Source organism: Euprymna scolopes, chromosome 16 (genome assembly GCF_053919585.1).
Source record: "Euprymna scolopes isolate OS-2025 chromosome 16, ASM5391958v1, whole genome shotgun sequence".
Classification (NCBI taxonomy): Eukaryota; Metazoa; Mollusca; class Cephalopoda; order Sepiida; family Sepiolidae; genus Euprymna; species Euprymna scolopes.
Window position 1 is genome coordinate 98,682,365 of NC_136497.1, and position 21,013 is coordinate 98,703,377.

The following is a 21,013-nucleotide window of genomic DNA, read 5'->3' on the forward strand; positions in this document are numbered from 1 at the left end:
AGTTAACTATTACAATCGTTGGCTCTGAATGATTAGAGACCAAGTCATTACGTATGAAACCACCCAGACAACCACTAGGAAAGGGATATCTAACAATATTCTAATTTGTTGTTGTCACAGCACTTGTAATTCTGTTTTTCATGCGAACACAAACGCAATGCATCTTCTATTATAATTTATTTTAAAAAAAAGTCGTTGGCTACTTCCCTTGGCAAAAAAAAAAGAAAACTTCTTATTCACTCTTGTGTGTATGTAAGTTTATTCAAAGGAGTAAATATCCAACAGAATGTGTAGGTATAGATAGGAATAGACTGATTAAAAATAAAGAACTAATGAAATAAAAAATGAAAATTATATTTCTTTTCATTAATACAGTTCGTTTCAATAATGAAACTTCGTCATCCTCTCATCTTCATCAACGCCGATTCAGCCTGAAGAAGTTCGGTCTTGTTAAGTCTATAACCAAAAAATGTTTGCCTACGTGTAGCTAAAATGTTTGTATAAATAAAAATGTATACTAAATTATAACTCTACTTGTTATTGAGCAGAGTAAGATTTCATGAGATTAACTCCTATGAACAAAACAAATGTGCAAATATTATCTCTCTCTCTCTCTCTCTCTCTCTCTCTCTCTCTCTCTCTCTCATATATATATATATATATATATATTACTATTTCATTTAATCCCATAAATTAATATAAGAAGATATAGTTGTATGCATAAATTTTCAGTATTTACTGCAACAGTGCTCAGTACATAAGTATATATATATATATATATATATATATATATATATATATATATATATATATATATATATATATATATATATAACAAGTTATGAAAATATATATAGTAATTAAGCTACACAGAATATTCCGCATTTCATCCTCGTGAGAATTCGTCAGGCTTATACCTGGCATATATATTTTCATAACTTACTACCTAACTCTACTTATTTATTGAGCACTGTTGCAGTAAATACTGAACGTTTATGCATAAAATTATATCTTCTTATATAAATTTATGTGATTAAATGAAACAGTAATATCATATATATATATATATATATATATATATATATATATATATATATATAGAGAGAGAGAGAGAGAGAGAGAGAGAGAGAGAGTGAGATAATATTTGTAGATTTGTTTTGTTCATTTCATGTTCCCATGAAATCTTACTCTGCTCGATTTTACATTGCCTGTTTTGTTTTGTTTTTAATTTCACACAAATGTACTTGATGCGTCTTACATAGTTTTTGTATGTTACTATATTGAATTAATCAATAATCGAAAAAATCTCATAGTAAGAAAGAAGTCCGATTTTGATCCAAGTAAACATCACAAGTACATTTGAAAAGTTTCGTCACCGCACAAGCAGAAAGGCCCAGCAAATAAAATCAACAGTAGGTTCTGTGGTATAACAGAAATGAATTCTTCTGTTTAAGCCAAAATTGAACCATGGTATTTGACGTTTGTATTTTAAACTTTAATTGAAGCTACTATTTTTACTATTTTATAAAAATCACTTTGTGTGTGAGTTTTTTTGTTTTTTTTTTACATAGGCATCACCACATTATCAAGACCAAGAGGCCACTCAAGGATAAGGGTTAAAGAGTGTACAGTAGAAATTGGACATTATAGTAATCATTAGTAATGAAAATTTGGTAAAGTTGATAACTTATATGGAACGGCTCATCAAGAACTTATTTACGTTAGACTTGAAGACAACCATATTGTAGTCAGCTGGAAAGCAGGAAAACGGAAGACAATTCCACAGGCGTGCAGTTCTAAGAAAAAAGCTTTGTTCATGGAATCTACGTTTAGGTTTAGGCACAGATAAAGAGTGGAGGGAATTATTGATAGTGTTTACAGCTAGACGAGTGTTTCTTGTGAAAGTTTGGCGAGGGGGGACCATAGATTGAAGCTCATTCGAACACTTTCCATGAAAATAACGATACATCAGAGACAAACTCGCAACATCTCTTCTGTGAGATAAAGGTTGCAAGGAAGAGAAAAGGACAACTCCTACGAGGCTACGAAGTCTATTGTGAACTCTATCAAGGCAGGCCAAGTCCTTTCTAGCAGCTCCTGCCCAGATGTGGCAACAGTATTCCATCCTTGGACGTACCTGGCTCTTATATAGATAGAGAATAGCATCAGCAGTGAGATATCTACCGGATCGATAGAAAGATCCCAATATTTTTCCAGCGGCCTTGGCAACAGATTTGATGTACGTGTTCCATTTAAGATCAGGAGTAATGGTCAAGCCAAGAAGTTTGTCAAAACTTGAGGTCTCCTGAAGACGAGAGCCATTCATTTCAATTGATGTCAGATGTGAATCAGAATGTTGATGATGTAAAGAGAGAAGCTTGGTTTTAGATGCATTAAAAGTAACCAGCCATTCTTTACCCCATTGTACTACGTGCTCAAGATCAGAGGAGAGAGAATTGGAGAGAACTTGGTCGTTTACTGTCTTAGATGTGCTACCATAAATGGTAGTGTCGTCATCATAGATGTCTACAAATGATGTAAGGATGTGATTTGGAAGATCATTAATGTAGATCAGGAAAAGAGTTGGGCCCAGGATGGACCCCTGAGGGACACCGGCATTAATACTGTGAGCTTCTGATTTTTGCCCCTCAACTACTACTCTTATGAACCTATCAGAAAGAAACGATTTAATAACTGAGAAGACATTTCCAGCTATACCATAGCTAGAGATCTTATGAAGTAAACCTTTATGCCATACCCTATCAAAGGCCTTAGATATGTCAAGAGCAATTGCCCTAGAAAAGTTGCCTCCGTCGAGAGATTTGCTAATCCTATGAGATATAACTGTAAGCACATCTGCTGTAGATCTAGCAGAACGAAAACCATATTGAGTGTCATTAAGAAGGTTATTTTTGTTGAGATGGTTGATTACTTCTGTATTTAACACAGATTCCAGCAACTTACTCATGATGCACAGGAGACTTATTGGCCTGTACTGAGAGGGGGATGAGCGATCACCTGAATTCTTAAATACAGGGCATACTGATGAGATTTTCCAGGGAGATGGGAAACTATTCTCCTTAAGACAACGTTTAAACAGTTTTGTAAGTATGGGCGCTAGTTCAGGTTGAAGTTTTTTGAGAACTATAATTGGAATACCGTCAGGGCCAGTTGCTTTACTGGAATCAAGGTTTTTGATTAGCTTGGCAACATCACGTACAGATATACGTATATCACATCGTGTGTTTTCTGATACAGGAGGAAATATTGGGGGCTGGCAGCCTTGATTGCAAAGGGTAGAATTAGCTGCGAAGTTCTTGACAAAGAGTTTGGCTTTGTCTGATGCTGACGAGATTACCTCAGGTCCATTGATAATAGTTGGGATGGAGCACACGCTTCTGTTCATGATTCTGTTTGCTATTTGCCAAAACTGGTGGGAACCAAGCCGCTGCTCAGCTACTTTGGACTTAACAGATTGAGCATACAACTCTCTTGCATTCTTTATTACTTTCTTACAATGGTTGCTGGCAGTCCTGAAAGCGGCTTTAGTTTTCATACATCTGTTACGTTGGAAACAGTGGAAAAAAGTGATTTCTGTGCGCAATGGCAGCAGCACATTCTGGAGAGAACCATGGCTGGCTGTTAGGTTTTTGCTGAAACTTTTTCGAGGGTATAAAACGGTCAATACCTACAATTAACCATTCCGTCAGGTCTAATACTATAGAGGACACATCCTTTTTAAACATAGAATGCAGAGGTAGATCAGATATAAATGTACGGAAGCTATCCCAGTCAGCCTTAGTGTATCGATATACTGTACGATGGAGAGGTACGTCTGGAGACTTATTACATTTCATTTTTATCTTAATTGATACAACAGAGTGGTCGGAAGAGCCAAGAGGCGACAGAACAGAAACTGAACATAGTTCAGGGCAAGTTGTGAGAAAAAGGTCTAGTAGGCTCGCATACTGGCCATCATTGTCGGGCACACGGGTGGGTTCCTGAACAATCTGAGTGAGGTCATAGGCAATGGAGAAATCATGACAGAACCTTCCCTCATCATCGGTCTTGTTAAAGTGGGTCAACCATTCGACGTTGTGAACATTGAAGTCACCACATATGTGAATGTTAGCTGAAGGATAAGCAGATAAGACTTGGTCAATTTTCTTAGATATGCTTTGAAAGATAGTAACTCCGCTGTTATGGGGGCGATAGAGAGTAAATATAAATGCCGTAGTGTGAGCTAAAGCAACCCGGAAGCACATATAGGGTAAGTTAGGATCTTCCCGGGAGATGTCCCTACCACATGGAAAGCTATCTTTAATATAGGCACATATTCCATGCCCATGGCGATCTTGGGGATCAGATTTAGAAGTTAAGTTAGAGTATCCTTTAATTGCGAACTCTTCTAGGGAAATAGCCTGTCCAATGCCAGTTTCACTTAAAAATGAAAGGTCTGGTTTAGTCTCCTGTAATTGGGTTTCAACCTCTGGAAGGTTAGAACATAGACCCCTGATGTTGGAGAAGGAGACATGAGTTGGAAGTTGGAGAACCGGGTTTAATCGTGTATTTTTTCTTGAAACTTGTCATGATGAATTTTTGGAATTTGTAGACTAGGTCGTCAGATTTACTTAGAACAGGACAGAGAGGGGAAACTAAGAGAGAAAAAGAAACGAAGAATTTTTTTTTTTTTTTATTTGTAGCTAATGATAAGGTAAAGCCGTAACAATTACCCACTAGTATGGCATCGAGAGGCCCCACCAGAAGCTACTGCATGGTCCAGAATCCATTCACCAAATGGCAATACAGCAGCTCCAGTACTTTGCACCTGCTGATAGGACAGCCTCCTTGGTGGTTAATCAAAGGTTCGGGTCCCTGACTATCAGGCGGATAACGTCAGCCCAGACAAAACGTTTACCTCCAGCACCCTTACTAGTGACATGGCTACAAGGATAGACATAGAAACAGAAAATTTCCGCCATCTCTGCCAACTGTTCGCGCAAAATACTGCCAACCTAGAAAACAGCTTTTTCTTCTCCCTTTGTCAGAAAAATCACTCATTAAAAAATGAGGACTGAGGGACAAATAAGAAGAAGCGAGAGTAACAGGAGCTGCCGATAACGCATCCACAATGCGTTTTCTATTCTCCATTAAAAAAAACCAAAAAAACTATTAAGTATTCTACTTAATAAAAGTCCAACGGACGTGTTTAATGGAAAGTATGGTGATAGATTCCCCTCTCACGAACTAAGAATGAGTACAAATTCGTAATCTATTTTTGCAATCAACTTGGTAGATAAATAAACATTTATGGACAAGAAAAAAAAGCTAGCATTTAATAAAACAGAAATACATAAATTAAATACTGAAATAAAATGGAGTTATTAATATTTGAATCTAAAAATAAAAAGTAATATTAAAATTGAAAACCCTTATCTCAACAAAAACACGGCCGATTCGTTCCCTATGGACTCTAAAACGGCTGCACCGCCTTTTTGGAAATTTTATACATATGGACTTAATGTATCTAGAAGTGTTCTTTCGTAGTTTTTTTTTGTATCGGAATACCTGTGATAAGTACTGAAAATCGATAATCGAAAAAATCTGATTAAAAAACATGTCCAATTTTGACTAAAAACAGTTTTATACAGCCTAGCATCAGAAGTGCATTTGAGAAGTCTTATCATCACGCAAGAAGAAAAGCTCAGAGAATAAAATCAACAGTATGTTCATTGATAAGACAGAAGAACGTTCAAATGAATGTTTCTGTTTAGAGCACAACTGAACCATGATACTTGACTTTTGCATTGTAAACTTTAATTCAAGCCATTATATAAAGTAATTTTATAAAATGAATGGTATGTTCTTTACAGTGTATTGTGGACTAAGTCACTGCATGGAGTTATGTGAAGCTTCATACTCTTACACAGCTTTGGGTCCCTCAACAAGAGCAGACAATCAATCGATTTGATTGAAAAATAAATGGACGATTTTATCGATTTCTATGACAATAAAAATATGGTAGCATTGAACATTAGTTGATCGTCATTCAATCCTAGGCAAGGTCGGGCCTCCCTGTTAGTAGTTAGTTAGTTAGTTAGATAGATAGATAGATAGTTTCGCTCTCACTCCTCCTCACTCCCTCCCCCCCTCTCTCGTTTTGGAAAACTATTTTGCTTTTAAGTCAATTAATTTTCAATCACTGTATTTGTTTGCTTAAAAGAATCTACGATATTATTTTAAAGAATCATCAGTTGTTGTTTACCATGAAAAATTGTTTCAGGGATTCATATGTGTGTGTGTGTGTGTGTGTGTGTGTGTGTGTGTGTGTGTGTGTGTGTGTGTGTGTGTGTGTGTTTTTGACGATTTTAAGTCGTTTTAAATTATGTTTCAAATAATGGAAATTTTTTTTACATAAGAATCACCACTTATCAAGGCCCGGTGACCACTCGATGATAAGGGTTAATCGGTGTACATTAGTCAAAGGGATTATAGTGTAGTAATCATAAGTAGTGGAAATTTTGTAAATTGGATTACTTAGGGGGGCGGTTCATCAAGAACTTGTTTACGTTGGACTTGAAGACAATAAAATTGTAGTCAGCTGGATTTATGCAAATGTATTAAAGTTGTTTATAGCTGTTTCACGTCAGTCATATAATACAATATAAAACTTTTCAAAACACCGAATCTCATCAAAACAGAATAACGTAAGTACTCAGACAAAAAAGCAAAACAATGTCCGAGAATATATATAATTATGATTGACATATGTATTATTTCTTATCTATCAACAGCGAATTGTATGCAGGTAAAATGTGAAAAAAATATATATAATGTTATGCTGATCAATAAAATAGGATCGCTTTTATTATAGATTATTTCAATTTTAAAACCCCATTTCAAAACTTTGACTGTTTGGCTGATTCTATCATAATAAAACACTGATTTTGTTAGTCTATTTTATGACATATCAACATTTATAACACAATACGAATGAAAAACGATTCAGTATATGCGATTAATTGCACATGAGTTTCTATTTTACGCATAAGCAAAGGATATCTTATATGCTAATGTCTGCACATATCAAGATTAATGACCATTCATTGATGGAGATTAATGAAATTGCGAGTTGGATGCTGAATAAATGAATTGGAAACAATGTGTGGAATTGGCAGAATTTAGTTACTTAAGAGGATGGTCTGACAGGTATTTGTTAACATTAGACTTGAAGATGTTTATGTTGTAAGCATGTGGGAAACAACCTCACTGTATTATGTTCTAAAAATTGGAAGTTCTTGGGGAAAATAAACCTTTGTTCATAGAAGTTTCATTTGGTTTCAGATACATAGAGGAAGAAAGGGGGGGTTCTTTGCAGTAGTTGTAGGAAGATGAGTTTTTGTTATGAATGTTTTACACGTAGAAATCAAAAACTGCAGCTCAGTCGAGCACCTACCATGAAAATTACGATAGAGTAGAGGAAGACTAGCAATGAGAAAGAGACTGTAGGAAAGAAAAGTGATAATTTCTCACTAGATTTAGAAGTCGATTTTTGCAAGCACGTGCATTGTACATGCATTCTTTTTGTGGACTGTTATTCTCATCTTCATAGTTGTTGTTTCGCTACGTTTTGGCCAACTAATCCTTTGGCCTGCTTGGGCGTTGAGACAACAACTATGGAAGGCAGTAATTACTGAGGATACAGTTATGAGACTCATAATTCCTATCTTGTTGCAGTTAATCACCGGAAGAAGGCCAGAGGATAAGTTAGCTGAAACGTGATGAAACAGCAACAAGTATGAAGATTAGAATAAAAAATTTTAAAAAGAAATGTATGCACAAATTATGAAACCTCATCTCATAGGATTCCAAAAAGCACACAAAAAAAAACAAGTGACTTGTGGGTCTATATTTTTCCTCGGCCATTTCAATTAGTGCATCAGTGACTTTTTGGAATTGGTTCATCGTAAAACACTAAGCCTTCTTTGTCAAAACTTAATTTTGCCCTTAAAAAACTGTTTTTTCTATTGTTCTGTCCAACATGATGCTAACGTTAAAAAAAAAAGAAGTGGAAGAATACAATTGTTTCTCTTGATTTTTATCATTTTCTTTCCTTTATATTTTTTAATTTCATTTTATTTTTACTTTTTTTCCAGGTGGATCTGAGACATTCCAGGACAAACAAGCATTCTTCAATCACGAAATTCGACAGCTACATCTCAGAAGGGCACATGACAAATTACAGATTAAAGTCAATCGATACAAATTATTGCATAGTGTAAGTTTGATCGATCTCTCTTTATCCCTCTTTCTGTATCTCACTTTCTGTGTGTGTGTGTGTGTGTGTGTGTATATATATATATCAACGTCTCTGTCTGTACACAAATAGGCTCCTATATGGTTTACTATTATACTAAACTGACGACATACAATGATAGGAGAGGTATCAAGGATCTGAAATGATGAAGTGAGGCCTCAGAGAGAGGGGGGTCATTTATAAGAGGGAAACTTATGCACGCTCACACGGTTTCAGATAGAGCTAGGCAGGATAAACTATCATTGGGAAGTTTTTATGAGTTACACCACTGACACCCAATAATCACCCAAAATTATCAGACCTGAATACTTCTTGTCATTAAAATAACCATTTTCAATCAAAACAATTATTTGACATGGCATTTTACCGCCACCACTTTTTCTAAAATACTTTACACATATGTAGATGTGAACAAAAACATTAAAAAAAGGATATGTGTCCATAGCACAAAAGCCTAACATGATTGAGCAAAATCAATGTGATTTTTGGATTCACTGCATCAGATTTGTTTTAGATCAGATGAAAAAATGCAGACAACGAGTTTGTTATTGACCAGTGCTCTATCTATACATATATATAGTCATCCACATACAGTACTGTTTCGTTGTATAACCACTCATCAGTGAGGCTAGACTAACACCTTTCCCTAGTTGTGCATTGAACCTACAACCATTGCATTGATAGTCTGCAGTTCTAGCCACTGGACCATGGACCCGTGCTCGTAAACATCTCATCAAATGTCTATTAAATAAGCATTCGCCCATCGCTTTTACAGTGCTCGAGCTGCTAGTTTGTTTACAAACAAACAAACAAACAGCGATATATATCTATATATTTACCTATCAATTTATAGATCTTTCTCTTTCTATCAATATTCCTATCTTTCTCTGTCAATGGTTATATCGTTTTCTATTAATTTATATATTTATCTTTTTTCTTTTTACAAAACTTTTTTGATTTATAACTATCTCACTTTTATATGTTATCCCTCAGTTCATACCTATCTCTATATCTGGCATATTTGAGTGGAAATGGCTGATATTAACAATTAAGAAAAATGCTCTTTTTCTTTCTCTTGTCATTTAGATCTTCTGTCTATTTCTCTCTGTTTGTGTCTATTGCCATCTGTCTCTCTCTTCTCCCTCTTTCTCTCTCTTGTCAATTGTGTGTCTCTTTCCCTTGTCATTTTTGTCTCGTATTCTCTCTCTCACTATGTCCCTTTTTGTATTTTACTCTCCCAATTCTCTCTTTCTCATTATTTTTTACCTATTTCTCTCTCTCCATCTGAATTTATCTATATCTTTCCTTTTTTCTCTTTTTCTATCTATCCTTCCATGTCTGCATCTATTTCCATATTCTCTCTCTCTCTCTCTCTCTCTCTCTCTCTCTCTCTCTCTCTCTCTCTCTCACACACACACACACACACTCTCTACCTATCTATCTATCTCTATTTGTTTCCACATTTGTTTCTTTTTCTTCATTTATGCCTGCTTATCTATCTTCCTGTTTCTTTTCTACCTGTAACCCAGCAATTCGACTCCTCTCTTCATTCATATCTATTTCATTGTCTATATTTATCAAATCTTTCCTCTTTAATATCTACTCATCTATCAACTTCCCTTTTCAAATCTATCTTTCACCCACCCCCTCTTAAAAGCTGTCTATCTATTCACCTCCTCCTTCATATCTATATCCTTTGTGTCAACTGGTCCCCATTCTTCTATTTTTAATATAGGAATCAGTCAGCCTTAATGGACCTCTTCTCAATCGTTAATCAGGCCTCATAACGAATCTTCAGTGATGTTTATAAAACAATTGGTTTTGACACTCTGCAAATTCCTCTCCTCCATTGAGATCCCTGTAAATTGGATTCTATTTCTCTTCAGAATGTAAATGATCCACTCGTTTTGATGTATTCTCCAGGCTGTTTATTAAATTTACTCTCTCATCCATTGATGTGTCCAGTCTAGTGTTGGTGCCAAATGTTTGCTCTTGGCCAGAAGCAAGCAGACTTGGCATTCTAACACTGACCATCTCTCTTCTTCACCTCCTTGTCACTCGGGGCCAATTGGATTCACTCGACCGGTAAAGATATTATCCCCGGTGAAAGAGCTTATAGTCAGGATTCTTGACGAACACCCCTATTGCCATCACCGTCCCCCACAACCCATAGATTTCCGATTTCTATTTTATGCAGATTTTTACACCTTGCAATGGAAACAAAAACCTTGCAACACGAATATTCTCTCCTAAGTGTTAATTTAGAAAACCCATTGCACTTCTTGATATTTTGTTACCATTATCAAGGCAAAGAGCCACTCGAGGATAAGAGTAAATGGATTATTACGATTGTCAGCCGAAAGATGAATAACACTATGGAAGTACTAAATTTTATTAATTGAATGAACTAGGTTTGATTATTTATGGGATGATTCACAAGTACTTGTTGACATTAGATTTGAAGGTGACTATGTTGTACCTATTTACTATGCCTCCCCACGGGACAGAGTTAGACACCAGGGTCGTTTTTTAACGTGGAGAAAAGGTACAAAAATAAAAATTGTCTCAGTCGTGAAGGATTTCTCCTCCACCGAAAGAGAACAAGAAAATGAAGTGCAGCATCTGAAGAACAGATACTACACTTTGATCTTGCCCAAAAGGCCAAGATATTGTAGCCTACAAAGAAGCAGTCCGGCAGTAATATGTTTCAACATATGCCAGCATGTAAAACGGACATTACACTGAATATGATTCAGCAGGCGATGATATAGTAGATTAGCAATAAGTATCAATTATCTCCCTTTAACTTATCTTTTTTTCAGCAGATAATAGAATTAAGTAATAGCATAGTTTCGGCTTCAGACAAACAGATACCAAATCTCTCATTTCATTTTACTTCAGTTGAAGTTCTCAGAAATCAAGGGACACCTTCCTGGAGCTAACACTCGATCTCTATTTGAGATACATAGATATTTGAATATTCCATTCAAGTTCTCCTTAACCTCTCAACCACTGAGTTAGTAAAGAAGTTGGGAATATAATTTTCCTCTCTTCAATTGATCAGTTAAATAAGTTATAGTATTTATTTCTTGTAATCTCTTACTCTTACTGGATTCCAGGACAGAATTCCTTTTGTCTGATGAAGTATTCATCTCCATGCTGTTACTTGAGGTAACATCACTTGGAGAAGATGCACCATCTATAATATAAATCTCACCTGTCTGTGTAAATATATGTATGTATGTATGCCTGTATTTATGTATGTATGTATGTTTGCCTAAAACTTTCGACAGAGCGATGGATTTTCACGAGATTTGTATCGTTTTGAAGCCCGACCCTTTGGACGACAAATATCGAAAAATTGGCTTAAAACATTAATTCCTTCGCCCTCAACTGGCACTTTTCTACAAGGAGGGGTTGCTTTTTTCGCCGCTATTTTCGAAAGTCATCCCCTCTTTTTAGTTGATTAGCCTTAATTTTAATATTTGTCACTTCCGGTTTGGCGATGGGCGCAACAGCAAAGACGTCACGTTTTTTTTTTCACATTCTTTTCCTCCTTCACATAGCCTGCCTGCCTATTACCACTTTTTTTTTTTTTTTGCTCAACACACACTTCCAAACACCCGGGCAACGCCAGGCAACCAGGCTAGTTCCTCATAAAAACTAGTATGAATTAGCCATACTGTCGAGATCTTATTTTGACCATGAATAGTATTTGACTTTGAATATTTAGTCAGAGTTTACTTGTAGAAAAAAGTATCCTAATGTCAGGCTGTCCTGATAAACCCCTGTATAAAGAGACTTTGACACTCGGGGATAATGTCTAGTAGGCATTCAAGTTCTCTCCGGTGTCTAGTAGGCATTAGATTATATATTCTGTGAGATTATTTTTCTTTTAAGTTGACGTAAGATTATTGATTAAAGCAAGAGATGCCCCACCAAAAATAAAATAAATAAATAAATGCTAATGAAAAAAAAAGACAAAGGTTGAATTTTGAAAGTCTATATAGACATTTATTGTGCGTAATGATCTACTTGACCCTAATCTCAGCCAATCAGAACTTTCTATTTGACTCGTAAATCTCTCTTGTGAATATTATTTTTGTTTGTTGTTTTTTGTATTTTTTTGTATTTTTGTTTATTTTGTTTCCTTTTTATTTTCATTTTCGCTGCTTGAAAACCACAAATTGGGAAGCATTGGTAAAATAGTGATTCATGGCTTTGTTGATCTTAATCTCCACATGACAAATAATTTAGGTTTTCTTTTGTTTTTCTATTTGGACGTTCATTAAGTTTCATACAATGAACTCTACATTTTGTCTTATATATATATATATATATATATATATATATATATATATATATATATATATATATATATATATATATATATATATATATAATCTCAAGTGGCAACAGTTGAACTGAACTGAATGCAGCAAGAACAGTATTCCATACATACATATATGTGTATACTATATTTCTGATAGTTTTCTGCCATAACTAAAAGTATTGACTCAATAATGGTGTGTTTGTGTGTGAGAGTTCATTCCCTATGAACTCCAAAATGGCTAGACCGATTCTTACAAGGAACCCGTGGTGCAGTGGTTAGAGTACTTGGAAAAATCAATTGTAAAAAGTGATATTCTCCTGAAGGTTGAAAGGTCAATCTTCAGTGTGGTGACCGAAAAATACAATTGGAAATTACTTAGGACCTCTATCAAGTCATGGCTGATGGAACAAGAACACGCTACCCCCATGAAGTAAATAAGGGTTCCGCTCAAAATTCCGTCCAAATTTCCGAGTTCGACATAAACATTCCTGAGTTCGACAAAGTACACCTGAAGAAAGTCGGAGGTTAGATCAACCAAACCGTTGTGAAAATCACACTCAAGATGAGAACTGTAAACCAATGAATCCAAATAATACGAATAACCAATCCTCATCTCAAAAATTCAGAAACGTCATATATATATATATATATATATATATACAAAGTTTGGCTTTATATATGAGGTCATGTAAAGACTAACTTCCAATGGAGCTGAAAGTATAGGTCATCTGCCAAGGTCATATCTTGACCGAAATGATAAGTCTGTTATTGCTGTGGCATAATGTAAATTATTTACTAAAAGTAGTAAATAATATATATATATATATATACTAGCAAAAGTACTCGTCGTTGACTGGGTTCAAAAACAGCCTACAGAAAATGGACTCTGATTTATGAAAGTATGATAGGTTATGAAAAGAAAGGGTTGTAAAGAGATAGCTTAGAATTTGGGGTATCAAAACCAAAGCAAAATATGATGAAAGTAAAAATAAAATAGATAAACCCCATAATTTATTATACCATACCTGTTCACCCTGAAACACTTATCACAATATTCTGTGGATCTATATTAAAAAAACCTTGTTAAACTTTGTGACATATTTCCATTCTATGGAGGTCAGGCGCGAACAAACACTCCATAATTTTATTATACCATATTTCTTCAAACTGAAACGTAATTATCAAAGTATACTTACGCAGATAGATATGAAAAGTCTTTATTAAAGTTTCTGCTTATTTCCATTCTATGGAGACCAGGCGTGAGTGCAGACCCCACAATTTTATTATACCATCCGTATTTAAGTTAAAACATACTTATCAAAGTATTCTTATGTACATCTATATGAAAAACCCTTGTAAACGTTTTTTTTAATTTTTTAATTTTTTATCTCCATACTTTGTTGGCCAGGCGCGTACGTGGACCCCACAATTTTAATGAATCATCATTATGCCAGATCAAAGATACCCATTCCTGTGTCTCAATACATCTTCTATCATTATATGTGATCAGTTTTCTATAATAATCAACCATATAGGAGCCTATTCGTGACCAGACACACACACAGACATTCAGGTTTATATTATAGATATATGAATTTATTTCCAACAGTATATACGGCATAATCGTGTTGACGCACCGATTCTCCTCAGATCACTGAAGTTAAGCAACATTGAGCCTGGTTAGTACCAGATGGGTGACCATTTGGGAATTCTAAGCGGTGTATGTTCTCTCCGCTTATCTCAGCATTTGTTTCCAGTCGTACAGTATATTCACTTCACTTGCCACTGGTATTTAACAATGTCGACTCAGATGTGTGGTTGTAGATTGTGCACCTCCTGCCACAAAAATTTAATGCGCAGGCACCCCTTCGTGGGTATTCATTGTCTGTCAAAGACTGAAGGAGCCTCTGTGTGTGTGTGTGTTTGTGTGTGGGGGGGGAGGGTGTTTCCAACAGTATATTATGCATCACACTCTTTTTTGTTGATACTTTTGGCCATGAAGGTTCAAATTGAATTCTGTACAAGTTTCATTTTTCATTTAGTGATTTTATTTGTCTATTCCCAGCTCGGTGTGCTTAATTTACTATTTAATACTATATGAAGAAAAGTTTTGGGTAAAACCAACAAAATATAAATAATAAAAAATAACAGATAATCGAAGACAACACAATCGAATTATATGATGAGATTGTTTATATTCCGTTTTTATTATCACAATTCTTCCTCAGTTGTTTTATTTTACTTCAGTCGAAGTTCTCAGAAATGAAGAAGCCTCCTATATTAGATACATAGTTATTCGAATGTTTCATTTAAATTCTCCTTTACCTCTTAAACACTGAGTAAAGAAGTTGAGAACGTTATTTTTTTCAATTGACCATTTAAATATGTTATAGCGTATCTTCCTTGAAGTCTTTTGGTCTTACTGGAATTTAGGGCAAGAATTCATCTAGTCTTGTTTAGTATCCAGTTTCGTGCTGTTACTTGAGGTAAAAGGGTGCACCATTCCCTGTAAAAGCTAGTGTGGTTAATCATGACAAGGAGATATTATTTGGGCTGAGGATACTATGTAATTTTGAATATTTGGTCAGGATTTACTTGTAGGGAAAAGTATACTCATGACAAATTGTCCTGACAAACCCCTGTACAGAGAAATCTTAAACACTCGAGGACAGTGTCTAGTAGGTATTCAAGTTCTCTCCTAAGTTCAACAGAAAGATTCCTGAAGAAGATCAGACTGAAACTCAAAATAAGATCAGTAGTTCAAATAATCTAAATATAATCAATCCTCATCTCAAAAATTCTGAAAAGTAAACAAAAATGGTTGCCATATTTTTTCACATAGCAGTTTTTAAATAAAAATTGGGACAAATGGTGGTTGAATTTCAAACAAAATTAGTATCCCAATGGTAATGAAAATGTTAAATGCTTTTCATATGCATTGCTTTTAAGTACTGGTTGAGATTATCCATTTCCTCTTATAATCTTTCTTCTTTTGCAGTCATACAAGGCAACAAAACATTTTGATATTTCCGACTGGTGTCGCAATTTTGAAATTCTTTTTACTGGAGAAGAAGGTAAGTGTTTCACTGTACACTTTATAATTTACTGATTTCTTAAAGATAATGATATGAAGGTCATATTTTGACTTATTTACTTGTTAACTTTACTGCAAATGTATTGAATCGGTGTGTAATTAATGTTCCCTGCTACCAAAAATGGTTCCCTATTTTGCACAAAGAAGAAGAAATTTTATGTCCGCTTGCAAAGATTAAAATCAATATTTAATGATACTAAACTTTCTGTCTAGAATCTTTATTCTAATTTTTATTAAAATTTATTATCAAAATCTAGAATCATCTAGAAAATTTCTTAAAGTTACACCTTGAGCTGTGAGAGGGGACTTAGGAAAAAATTGAAATTCAGAAAATCTTGTTAGATTCGTGTCTAATGACTATGAATCAAATTCAATACAAATCTGATATATTTTAATTTTCAAATGGGTAATTGTGCCGATATTATACCACTTTTGAATCCTTTCAAAATACATCAAAGAAACTGATATTTGAACAATATTTATTCATTGACATCTAGTGTTAAAATTTCTCAAATAGGAGCTATCTTAATCTTCATAAATGGCTTCCATCTCTTCTTTACCAATTTTGCATGAAACTGAATTAAACAAAATATAACTCACATTACTTACCTTTACGCATATAATCTATGTTTAAAAATTCATAATGATTAGGTAATTAGTTTAAGAGCTAATATTATACATAGAAAGATATAAACATATATATGCACAACCAACTTTATATGGCGACATGTTAACACTGAGCAAGCAAAAAAGACAACCAAGTCACAAATGAAAAGGAAACAATAATACTGTGTAATTTCACGAGTTCAGTTAATAAAACGTGTTGAACGAGCACATTCATTTCTCTTTGAACATCCTTTGTTACGAGTGTATTTGTTTCTTATTTATTTATTTTTTTTTTATTACATTTTCACCCCAAACAAGGCAAATTGCCACTTTGGTGTAGGGGGCTACTATCAGGGGCAACAACTACTGGGGTACTATGTAGGGATTTGGGCAGCAAGGTGTCGGTTCACGTTACACTTGAACTTCTGCACGTCAGTACTGTTGGGGAAGCAGGGACTTGGAATGGAATTCCAGAGTCTAGCGGTTCTGGGGAAGAAACTATTGGAGTAAAAAGATCTTTTACATCTAGGGATCTCTACAGTGTGGGGGTGGGATTTAGCAGCCTGTCGGGTTTGTCGAGGGTGCACACGTCGTGGGGGCACAAGTGATTGCAGTTCGTCAGAGCATTCACCACTAAAATACTTGTAGAAAAGACAGAGGGATGCAACATTTCGTCGATGGGACAGAGGCTGAAGCTTAGATGCCAGTTCAGGGCCTATCAGGTTTGCGACTCTCTTTTGAACCTTGTCAAGGAGCGAGAGACTAGTAGCAGATGCACCAGCCCAGATGTGGCAGCAATACTCCATACATGGGCGAATGGTGGCCTTATAGAGGTACAGGATACTTTCGGGTGTTAGTAGTTTTCTAGCACGGTATAGAGAGCCCACCTTTCTTGCAGCGGCCCTGGCAATGCCTTCAATGTAATTGTTCCAACTCATGTTTCCTGTGAACGTTAGGCCAAGGAGTTTGAAAGATGGACTCTCAGATAAAGAGTCGTTGGCCATTGCTATGGGTGGTAGAGAGGGTTTCTTGTAATTATTGAATGAAACTAGTTTAGTCTTGGCAGCATTGAACGCGACCAACCACTTTTGTCCCCATTCCACTACAGATTGGAGGTCTTCCTCTAGTGTTTCTGCCATTTCTTTAGAAATGTGTTCATTCGTCTTCCTGTCGTGTCTGCCATAGAGTGTAGTGTTATCAGCATATATACCCATCTCAGAGGCAATGTTGTCGGGGAGGTCATTTATGAATATCAGGAACAATAGAGGTCCAAGGATAGAACCCTGGGGCACCCCCGCATTTATATCATATTGTTTAGATGTACGGCCGTCGAGGACAATCTGAATTTTTCTCTTATCTAAGAAGGATTTAATTATGTTAAGTATTCTACCAGTGATACCGTATGATCTGATTTTACTGAGGAGACCCTCATGCCATACCCTGTCAAAAGCCTTAGATATATCTAGAGCTACCGCTCTGCCCTCCCCCGCGTTGTCCAGTGAATGGTATATACGTTCAGAGATCACAGTTAGGATGTCTGCTGTGAAATGGGCTTGTCTAAATCCATATTGTTTGTCAGTCTGTAAGATGATGGACTAGAGCATGGTTAATTATAGTCTCAAATATTTTGGCAAAAAGTGGGAGGAGGCTAATGGGGCGATAATTTGATGGGTCTGTCCTTTCGCCAGAATTCTTGAATACTGGTACAACAGAAGCAGTTTTCCAACAGACCGGAAAGCAAGCTTCATTAAGGCATTTGTTGTAGAGTTTGGAGAGAACTGAAGCTACTTCGGCTGAGCACGTTTTTAATAGCACAGCTGGGATAAGATCGGGTCCACATGCTTTTGAGGTATCAAGGTTTTTTATGATAGCATGCACCTGAGCAGGGGTGGTTTTCAGATCGTCTAGTGTGGCGTCTGTCCGCATAGGAAAGTCAGGTAGTTTAATAAAAGCATCTGTAAGTATTTACAAGACTATCTGAAAATTTAACTTCTTCACTTTTTTATTTTAATGTAAATTAAGTTTAGTGATGCACAAGTGAAAAGCTTGTAAAATCAGAGTAGGCATGGATGCAAGAATCACTCCACAGTTTGAGTCTCTTAAAGCTTCTGTTCTGCCAATTTAAACACACATCCAAAAGCAGATAAAATGGCCTCCACGGAATGGCAAAGTTTTGCCAGTTACATCAATGTAATATTGCGTTATTAGTTCCAAAGATCATATGCAAAATCCAGATCGCATAAATCCACCAGAGACACATGAAATGTTAAGATTCTTTTTCTTATAAGTATTTTATTCTCTGCTGAGTTTCGTAGTTTGCAAAAATAGGAAGAGTCTAGAATTTTTAGAGTAGGTTCATCATAAAATAATACAAATAAATATTCAAGAATGAATATAATCTGATTTTCAAGAATTTTTTTTTATTTTCAAGACAGGCCTACACTGAAAATTATAGATTGTTCTTATATTTTTAAGATGACAAAATCTTGGAAAATCGACAGGAGATAAAATACTTATTTTCCCCAGCTTCTTATTTCCTGCTATTGTATTTATGCCCCTTAAAGAATATATCAACTCAGAATGTTGCAAAAAAAAAAAAATTATAATAATGAAAGTAATAAAATCAACTGTTTTTATTTCAGCCAAACTCATCAAAATAGTAATAATTGAATATTCAGTTTTCTTCTTTGCATGTCTTTGAATTATGCAACAGCCTTTGCACTATTGTTGTTCTCTGCAAGATTTTTCAAGCTGCATCGATTGGGCAGAGAAGACAGAGAAGACAGCACTGCATAGTACGATCCTACTATCCATATTTTATGGACAGTTAATGCGGTTGTGTATCCTCATTTGGTCATAGCAATTTTTTAATGCTCCCTTCCTATTTCCTAAGTTTTTGAATATCTTCTATTCAATCCAGGGTATTTTTGAGCCAGGATGAAGGCTTGCAGAAGGATTCCCATGTCAGTAGGAAAAAGAGGACATTTTCTAATAGCTGATATAGAGTTATAGTTTGGTGGCTTGTGTTTAGTGGGTTTAGAAGCTTCTGCTTAACTTTAATCATTGGTGTGTTGATTGACCTCCATTCATCACTAGTAGCCTTTATGATTGGCTAGCAAATTCTATCTTACACTGAAGTGAAAGCTTTGGTAAAGTTGGTGCAGAAATCAGCTCAGTTCATTCAAGCTTCAGTTCCACCTAATCTCGTATCATCTTATTTAGTTGTGTATTATTGCCATACATTCCTAGCATTACAAACATTCCTTTGGACGATTGGTTTATATTTTCTCTTTAGCGAACAGGTCTAATGTTGAATGAGTAATTTCTATTTTATTACCAGACTAGCAGGCCGCCAGCCATTGCCGGTCGTAAAATACACTTACATATGATATTTTGATTAATGCAGATTTCGTATTTATTGTTATATTATATTGGACCCAATATACAGTAATGATTTAAAAAGTTTTTTAAAAAATGACTCACCGAGAATCCAAACCAAAATGTTTAGCTTACGATTTACTTTTTCCTTTGACGTTAATGCCTGAGCTATGAAGACATGTTTGCTGTAAGACTAAAAATTAAAAGATGGACCAATAGCTATTATGTTATGCATGCATATTTGTAATGTCGTCGTTCGACCTTCACCTGGCAAATTCCATTTTTTCAATTTTCACACTTTTGCACCGATTTTCCGCGGCTAAAACCAAAATATAAAGTTTTGCTTGGGTCTGAATATCCTATGCATTAAGTTTCATGTCTGTAGACCAAAAACTGACAGAGGAGCTTGATTAGGCAAAATATTTTTAAACAAATATATATACACATACATAAATATATATAGAAAGAGGTTTGTATTTACTATAACCTTTTCACGCAAATATTACGCAAGTATAAATCATGTAGAATATCTGCATGAATATAATTTAACATAATAGTTAACTAAAGATGATCATCCCATAAAAATCCCCGAAAAAACTAATAGGGAATTAATCAAAATGGATGTTTAAAAAAATATGCAAATTTTCTAGATCTTTTGAAGATGAATGCAATTCTACGAACCATATATAACGAAGTTGTATTTTCTTTTTTAATAAATAGAAAAAGGGTCTTTGATATGAATATCAATACAAAAAAAAAATTTATACGAGTATAGATATTAATAATTGTTTTTATTGTGATACAATATTTTCAGTTATTATCCTCTCCTTTTGTGTGGATGGAGACAGTATGAGAGTCCTTCCTATTATTATGATACCATTTACTATATTACGTTGGGGGAAGCCAGCTTTGCCCGGTCATAAAATATGCTTAAATATATTTTAATTTGTTCAGATTTCATATATGGACAGTTTATATAGAGTCGTGATATAAAAGTAAAAAAAAAAAAAAAAGTATTCAGTGTCAGCTTATTTAATAGAATCGAAACCGAAAGCAAAACTGTAGCATTCAAAGCTGGTGACGTTACCACTGTACAAACGTGACACACATATGAACTGATTAAAAATAAACTAAGATGAATGTACAAAATGTTTAAGGATTTTTTCAATTTTAACCCCTTTTTGACTCTTTAAAAACTATTAAAGACTCGTAAAAGAATGGTCCATAAAAGAACGGTCCATAAAAAATCCAATCATTTGAGGCCCCTAGCGCCGCCCTGTGACTT

At 35.0% G+C, this 21,013-nt stretch overlaps 1 protein-coding gene across 5 annotated transcripts in view; it reads left to right on the forward strand.

Annotated features, from left to right (window-relative positions):
- LOC145296025 (apoptosis-resistant E3 ubiquitin protein ligase 1-like) overlaps positions 1-21,013 on the forward strand; it is a 1,082,598-nt gene that overhangs the window by 1,007,507 nt on the left and 54,078 nt on the right. For all 5 annotated transcript variants that reach the window (XM_080142066.1, XM_080142069.1, XM_080142067.1 and 2 more), the window contains 2 exons: positions 8,157-8,278; positions 15,649-15,724. In XM_080142066.1, the coding sequence (XP_079998192.1) occupies positions 8,157-8,278; positions 15,649-15,724 (198 nt within the window). The remainder of the gene's footprint in view (positions 1-8,156; positions 8,279-15,648; positions 15,725-21,013) is intronic.